Here is an 8438-nt window from a genome sequence, read left to right as displayed (position 1 = left end):
ATGAAGTCCTTCCCTCCCAGTGGGAGAGTGGCCCTTGAAAGGGGCACTGTCACATGACTCATTTTCCTTTCCTTAGAGAGGAAGAAGCATCTGTCCAGGAAAACCCCCACCCACTAGACAGGGCCAGACTGACCTGTGTGCTCCCACATAGGCTGGACATAAACACTCTCCAGTTGACACCCGTGTTTGTAGTTACTCTTTATTGCCAAGAGTTGACACTGCCCAGGACTCAGGGACATAAGTTAAAGCAACTGTGGCATCTGAAAGGTATTGCCACGCTGGGGAGAGGACCAAACTGCAGAGGGAACAGATCCTAGGAAAGGGATGTGAGGAGGTGGTAATGTCCACGGAGAACATCTCTTTTCTTCCTTAGACCATAGAAATGTCTAATCCCTCCTCGTGTCCAAAGAGACAAAGTGAGGTCTGGGTCTTAGCTACCTAGGGCTAAGTGAGGGGCTAAAGGTAGAGGGAGTTCCCAGTGTGACCACAAGGAAACAAAGGTTTAAACCCCAGAACCAAGCTTCCAAGAGTCTTTTTAGTCACAGGATGACACAGGGAGGCCGGCTGTTGGTGATCTTTTCTAAGGGTTCTCCATTGCTGGCTCTTCGGATAGCTTCCATGAGCTATTGGACAAAGACATGGGCCAGTGTCATGCATAGGAGAGGAGGGTGTGTCTCGTCTCAGCCACCCTCCTGATGCTGCAAATACTCACATCTTTCTCATAAGGAAAACCCCCATTCTCCAGCTTGGAGAACACCAGCTGCCCATTGATCTCAATCTCGAAGGCCCCTAATAGGAAATAAACGCAAGAATGAGCTAAGAACGGGCAGAAGTTCAGGGCGGTCCTTGACACTACTGAGACTCCAGTCAAAACTGTTCATGGTCTCTGCAGACACCATTCGCGAGACCCGGTTTTCAGATCCTTAAGCCATTCAGCCCAAGAACCAAGGGAGTCCTCACCCATGTTCTTTTCATTACGCCATTAAGAGTTCCTTCAAACCCACGGTAGGCATTTTTGCTATGTGCCAGACATTGCTAGCGGCTCTATGTACAGCAGCCAATGTCAGCTCTAGAAGGCAGGAGAGCTGGAGTTTATAACACGGACTAAGCAGGTGCTCTGCGGACCTCACCTGTCCCCCCGAGTCGCGACTCAATCTCGATGCCCGGATACTCCTCCTTCACGGCGCTTGCCAGCTCCAGGTAGGTCGCCTCAAAGCCGCAGGGTTTACTGGGGAGAAGAGACGTGGGGTGAGCTGGGGTTCCGGGGGTGGGGCCTCCCGTGGGCCCACCCCTATCTTGCCGGCGAGCACAAGAGGCTCCTTTTCAACCCGAGGGGCTCACCAGTACTCCACCACGATGTGGACTCCACTGCCTGCTTCCACCTCCCCGGGAGGGGGCACTACGGACACCTGCCCTGGCTCCCCACTCATTGCTGCCCGCTCTGCTGCAGGGCTGCTTCCGGGTGTGACGCCACGTTAAAGTCACGTGGGGGCGTGGCCAGGGCGTGGCCGGACCTCGCATTGCGTCTGGGCGCCCTCTGCCGTCAGCTGGTACTGCTACATCTTGATCCAGCGGGAAAGCCAGTATCCTGGACCCAGCATTGCTGGATTTCTTTGGCATCCAATGCTCACTGGACACAATGGATTTGCTTACTAACGAACTGCCTGTGATTGCAAAGCTATTTTCCATTTACAAAAGAGAGAGAATGGGGCAAGCGGCTGCGGTAGCTGATGGTTTGTGATTGTTGGTATTTCCCGCTAGCATTTGAAACCACACCATAGTTACATCCCAAGATTTTTTTAACTTTTAAGAATATTTTAATTACGTATATATGCGTGTTAAGTGTGAATTTGTGCACGCGAAGGCATATTTTAAAATTTATTACATTTATTTATTAATTTGTAGATGAGTGTGTGTTGGTGGTGGGGGCCATGCCACAGCATGCTTTGGAAGGTCAGAGAAAGGCAACTTTCAGCGTTCGATCTCCTCCATCTATCATGTGGGTCCCAGGGATTGAACGCAGGCTCTGTCTCAAAGCTCTGTCTCTTACAGGTTAAGCTATCTCATCAGCCTAATCGTCTAGTTCTTTTGACTCTGAAGTGCCGGCACCTCTTTTCATCCCAGCCTCTTACTAGAGGGCTAGATCATTGAGCCCAGTTTGTCATTCTGGATCGAGGCAGTCTGGGTCCTCCCTGCCTCTTCCTTCCCCGAAGCACCACTACAGTATCATAACAAGTGACCCATTCTGGTGTCCCTTGAAACTGCCCATTGCTTGCTCAGTTTGTGTTTGCTGAGTTCTGTCGTCATTCCATCCAGTTATAGGACATTTCCATTGATCTAAAAAGGTCTTTCCTGTTTGCTTACAGTCTAGACCTAAGCAATCCCTATCTGCTAAACTTTTCTGGACGTTTCACATATACTGGCTCTTGCTGCATGAGAGCAAGCCTCCATCCAGAGGTGTGTTCCAGGAGTTCGTTTTTATTCATGAATAGTATTTCATTCTGATGTAGAGATAAAGCACAGATTATTTATCTATCGACGTTAATCTGGGTTCCTGTGGGTTTTGTCTGTTTTGAATAATGTCGCTGTAAATGTCTTGCAGATGCCTGTGTGTGCATGTGTGTGCCTATGTATGCCTATGTGCTGCCCTTTCTCTTAGGTAGGTTCCCTGGAGCAGAATTAAAAATATTGGGTGACCTGGGAAATTTACATTTAACTCTTTATGGGTTACTCACTCGCCTGCTTGGCTTTTTCTAAGCAGCTGTCGTTTCGCAATACCAACAGCGACACAGTACACAAGGATTGGTTTCTTCATAGCCACCACAAATATTAGTTGTCTGTCTCTTTGATGATAGTTATTCTATTAGGTAATGCTATTGGCCATCTTTTCAAATAGTCCCATTTTTATCCTTCTTTCTTGTTTTTTGCTTTTTTAAAGATTTATATATTATATATAAGTACATTGTAGCTGTCTTCAGACACACCAGAAGAGGGCATCAGACCTCATTACAAATGGTTACGAACCACCACGTGGTTGCTGGGATTCGAACTTAGGACCTCTGGAAAAGCAGCCAGTACTCTTAACCACTGAACCATCTCTCCAGCCCTGTTTGTTTTTTATAGACAGGGTTTTTGGCCATCCTGGAGCTCACTCTATGAACCAGGCTGGGCTTGAACTCAAAGACTTGCCTGTCTCTGTCTCTAGGGTGCTGGGATTAAAAGCATGTGCACCACTGCCTGGTCAATTTTGTTTTGTTTTTGAGGTATACCTCTGGCTGTCCTGAAACTTACTGTGTAGACCAGGCTGGCCTGGAACTCACAGAGATCCACCTGCCTCTGCCTTCTGAGTGCTGGGATTAAAGGAAGGGGCCACCACACTCATCTCATAGCCCAGTTTAATTGGGTTACTTTTTCTTAGTATTGTTATCTAAGAGTTATTTATGTATCCTACATATAATATCTCACACGAAATACGTATTTACAAGTGTTTTTCTCTTGGTATTTGCAGCATATACACACTGAATGAATATAAGTGCTTAACATTTTTTTTTTTTTGGTTCTTTTTTTTTTTTTTTTTTTCGGAGCTGGGGATCGAACCCAGGGCCTTGCGCTTCCTAGGCAAGCGCTCTACCGCTGAGCTAAATCCCCAACCCCCGATGTTTTGTTGTGATTTTATCACTTCAGCACTGACATTTAGGTTCACGATCTATTTTTTCTTGTTTGCTTCTGTGTTTTTTGTTTGTTTGTTTTTGTTTTTGTTTTGAAGCAGTGTCTCTTTACATAGCCCTGGCTATCCTGGAACTCACTGTGTAGACCAGGCTGGCCTTGAACTCATATAGATCCTCTTGCTTCTGCTTCCTGAGTGCTGGACCTAAAGGCATGTACCACCACCTCCTGGCTGTGATCTATTTTTTTAATGATTATTTTTATTTAAGTGTTTGTCTATATCTGTACACGTGCATGCATATGCAGATGCCTGTGAAGGCTAGAATAGGGCACGAGAGGCCCCTGGAGCTGGAGTTACAGGCAGTTGTGAACCTTTGGCTGTGTTAAGTGATGAGAACAGAATTTGGGTCCTCTGAAGAGCAGCAGCAAGTGCTCTTGACCACTGGGCCATCTCTTAAGACCTAGTTAGAATTATTTTCGTGCATCATGGGAAGTAAAGAGATAAATTACTCTCTTAGTATGTAAGTATTAAACTGTGAGGGTGCCATTGTTAAAAACATCTTCTGGGGGCTGGAGAGATGGCTCAGCGGTTAAGAGCACTGACTGCTCTTCCAGAGGTCCTGAGTTCATATCCCAGCAACCACGTGGTGGCTCATAACCATCTGTAATGGGATCTGATGCCCTCTTCTGGTGTGTCTGAAGATAGCTACAGTGTACTCACATGCATAAAATAAATAAATAAATCTTTAAAAAAACAAAAAACAAAAAACATCTTCTACCATGTGTCGTGGCGCATGTCTATAGTCTCAGCTAATTGGAAGACCCAGTAAGAGGATCGACTGAATTCAAGAACATTCTGGGCAAAATAGCAAAGCACTGTCTCAAAGATCTTATCCATCCATTAAATAGGCTTTGCAACTTTGTCAAGAAGCTGCTGACTCCAGTCATGGTGGTGCACTCCTTCATTTCCAGTGCTTGGGACAGAGGTGGTTTGATCTCTGTGAACTTGAGACCAGCCTGGTCTACAAAGAGATTTCTAGGACAGCCCAGAGTTATGTGGTGAGATCCTGTCTAAAGTGAAGAAGAAGAAAGGAGGAGGAGGAGGAGGAGGAGGAGGAGGAGGAGGAGGAGGAGGAGGAGGAAGAGGAGGGAGAGGAGGAGGAAGAGGAGGAGAGGGAGGAGGGGGAGGAAGAGGAGGAGGGGGGAGGAGGAGGGAAGAGGAAGAGGAGGAGGAGAAGGGGGAGGAGGAGGAAGAGAGGAGGAAGAGGAGGAGGAGGGGGGAGGGGAGGAGGAGGGGGGAGGAGGGGGAGGAGGAGGAGGGGGAGGAGGAGGAGGAGAAGGAGGGAGGAGGAAGAGGAGGAGGAGGAGGAAGAGGAGGATGAAGAGGAGGAAGAGGAGGGGAGGAGGAGGAGGAAGAGGAAGAGGAGGAGATACTGCTAAAAGCATAAAGCTTTCCATTTGGACTCTCAATGCTTTCATGGATCTATATACAAATGGTCACTTGAAGTTTTGACTTTCCGTACTGTATATTTGGAAAGGATTCACTAGAAACTGGAATTTGATGCTTGGTAGTCTAGATATCCATGTTCATTTTCCAACTAAGGTACTCTTAAAATTAGAAACAGTATTCATTCTGAGTGTATGCGTGGGTGTGGATACACCAATACCACGGTGCTCCTGTGAAGGTCAGAGGTCAACTATGGTAGTCTGTTCTCTCCTCACCGTGTGGTTCCTGAGAGCTGAGCTGAGGTCTTCAGGCTCGCAGCAAGTTGAGCCATCTTCCAGCCTCCTTCAAACCAAGGTATTTTATGATGGCGCAGGTCTATAACCCCAGCAGAGGCATGAAGATAGCCACGAGGACAAGAACAGCTTCAGTTAAATAGGGAGTTCGAGACCAGCCGGGGTTATATACCAAGGCGCTGAGATGTCATTTTGGAAAGCCAAAAGTGAGCCAGAGGAATGGCTCAGTGGTTTAGAGCACTTGCTCCTCTAGCTGAGGCCTTGGGTTCAGTTCCCAGCACCCGCATCGTAGCTCACAACCATCTCTAACTCCAGTTCCAGCAGCTCTGATGTCCTCTTCTGGCCTCCTTGGGCATCAGGCAAGAACATGCTATACTTAAATACTTAAATACGAACAAACACAGACACATAAATAAAAAAAATCTTTAAAACAAAAATTAAGTGGAAAGCCATGTAACAACAAAACCTAGGCTTAATTTATCTGCTTGCTTGTTCGTTGGCTCCTTTGTTTATTTATTGAAACAGTGTTTCTTGTGTAGCTTTGGCTATCCTGGAACTAGCTCTGTGGACAAGGAAGGCCTTCAACTCACAGAGATCTACCTGCCTCAGCTTCTGAACTGCTGGGATTAAAGGCATGCACTATCACTACCTGACCAAAACCTAGGTTTGTTTTCTTAATTTTTTTTTTAGATTCATTTATTTACTTTTGGTTCATTTTATTTATTTACTTTATGTATGAGTGCTATGCTGTACACCTGCAGGTCAGAAGAGGGCATCGGATCCCATTATAGATGACTGTGAACCACCGTATGGGTGCTGGGAATTGAACTCGGGACCTTTGGAAGAACAGTCAGTGCTCTTAAACACTGAGCCGTCTCTCCAGTCCAGCTGTAAGAGCATCATAAGACAAGGAGCATCAGTGAACCGGTTCCTGTACTCTTTTTTTTTCTTTCTTTCTTTTTTTCGGAGCTGGGGACCAAACCCAGGGCCTTGCGCTTGCTAGGCAAGCGCTCTACCACTGAGCTAAATCCCCAACCCTCCTGTACTCTTCATCTTCTTTTGGTTGGAGATGGGCTTGCTGAGGCCTACCTCAGGCTGGCCTTGAACCTTTAACTCTCCTCAGTACTGGGATTACACATTCAGCTTGTCGTGACTTTTATCCTAAATTTAAATCAGCTTATACATATTTAAAGTTCACCTTGGTAGGCAAGAAGGTTAAGGAGTTAGTCATTTGAGGTCAAATCTGATGCCATCAGTTTGCTTCCCAGAATCCACTATGCAATCAGTTCCTTATGAATCTTTTGGCAAGTCCTGACACACAGCCTTGTGTACCTACCCCATAAGGTCCCAGACAGAATGGATCCCAAGCTCCTTCAAGCCCCTATCTCCTACTGCTAGCCCCTCTTGTTTCCTCCCTGGGACCTCAAATCTGTTCTTCACCCACCATGTCCTTGAAGTCCTATTTTGAGATCAGCGTTTCTCAACCTGTGGGTCTCCACTCCTTAGTGGGGGTGTGGGTGTCGAATGACCCTTTCACAGGGGTTGCTAAGATCATTGGGAGACATATATTTACATGTGGTTCACAACAGTCACAAAATAACAGTTATGAAGCAGCAGCAAAAATAATTTTATGGTTGGGGTCACCACAACATGAGGAACTGTATTAAAGGGCTGCAGCATTAGGAAGGTTGAGAACCACTGTTTTGAATGGAATCCTGGGGCTGGAGAGGGGATGGCTCAGAGGTTAAGAGCACTGACTGCTCTTCCAGAGGTCCTGAGTTCAATTCCCAGCAACCACTTGGTGCCTCACAACCACACATAATGAGATCTGGTGCCCTCTTCTGGCCCTCAGGCATACATGCAGGGAGAACATTGTATATGTAATAAATAAATAAATTTAAAAAAAAAAGTCTTTGTAAAAGAAAGAAATGGAACCAGGCATGGTGGCGCATACCTTTAATCCCACCACTCTGTTTTGAGGCCAGGCCGCTTACACAGAGCGAAGTTTCAGGACAGCTAAGGCTACACAGAGAAACTCTGTCTCGAAAAACAACAGCAACAACAACAACAACAGAGACAGAGAGGGACACACACACACACACACACACACACACACACGGGGGGGGGGAGAGAGAGAGAGAGAGAGAGAGAGAGAGAGAGAGAGAGAGAGAGAGAGAGAGAGAGAAATGGAAAATGGAATCACTCAGCCCTCTGAGCCTGGCTTTCCTCCAGCCTTCTACATAGTAATCTTTCAGAGAGCAGCCCTGCCTGTGTTCTCCTTGCAGGGTCTGGCTTCTGCCCACCACTCCTGCCAGTCTGGACAAACAGGATGGATAGCTCTCAAACCTGGTTTGCAAAACAGCCACCTGCGGGCTTGTCAATATCTCACATTCCTGGGGCTCTGCCTCAGAGCTGGAGACTCTGGTAGCTGAGGAGGGGCCCACGGATCTGCTCTTCCCATAGCAGCTTAAGAGACTTGGAGACCGTGCTCCCCGCCTTTTAAGAGCTGCAGTGGTTTTTCTCCACCCCTCCTGTACCTGCACAACCTGCCCAGGCTCACCTGATGGCCTCCTTTCCTGTCCACCCCCACTCGCTTAGCTCTGCCTTCTGTGTTCCCTCCCAGCAGTTGCTTCTGTCCACCATGGTGGGTTAACCTCTCTGGTTCCCACTCACCCCAGGTTCCTCCCTGGCTTTATTTTCATGGCCTTCCCTGCCTCCCATGAGTCACTCACCTGGCAAACTTGTCACCTGTCATTTCTTATTTGTGTGACTCTTAAAGGTCAGTCTCCCTGACTGGTTTGCGGCCAGCTAAGGGCGGGTCTGTTTTTGTTGTTTTGCTCTGTATACCCAGCACCAAGCACAGATCTGCTAGGTTGGATGTGAGTAAATTGTCTCCTGTGATTTATTCAAATTGCTTCCTGGCCCAAGTAACCTGCCCCCCTTCCCCACCTTTTTGCTTTGCCCCATTCATACTTGTCTGTTTCTCTCTCTCTCTCTCTCTCTCTCTCTCTCTCTCTCCCTCCCCCCCCCCT

The 8438-nt window shown here is 47.2% G+C and overlaps 1 protein-coding gene across 1 annotated transcript; it reads right to left on the bottom strand.

Moving 5' to 3' along the window:
* Positions 1 to 179: 179 nt before the first annotated feature.
* Positions 180 to 1484, bottom strand: Mien1 (migration and invasion enhancer 1). The gene is made up of 4 exons (XM_032912021.1): positions 1342 to 1484; positions 1131 to 1228; positions 713 to 789; positions 180 to 623 (listed from the first exon to the last, which is right to left on the bottom strand). The coding sequence occupies exons 1-4, from the start codon at positions 1428 to 1430 to the stop codon at positions 540 to 542; spliced, it is 348 nt and encodes a 115-aa protein (XP_032767912.1). The 5' UTR covers positions 1431 to 1484; the 3' UTR covers positions 180 to 539.
* Between the last annotated feature and the right edge of the window lie 6954 nt (positions 1485 to 8438).

The sequence above is a fragment of the Rattus rattus genome, chromosome 9, assembly GCF_011064425.1.
Source record: "Rattus rattus isolate New Zealand chromosome 9, Rrattus_CSIRO_v1, whole genome shotgun sequence".
Classification (NCBI taxonomy): Eukaryota; Metazoa; Chordata; class Mammalia; order Rodentia; family Muridae; genus Rattus; species Rattus rattus.
This window is presented reverse-complemented; position numbering and strand designations above follow the sequence as displayed.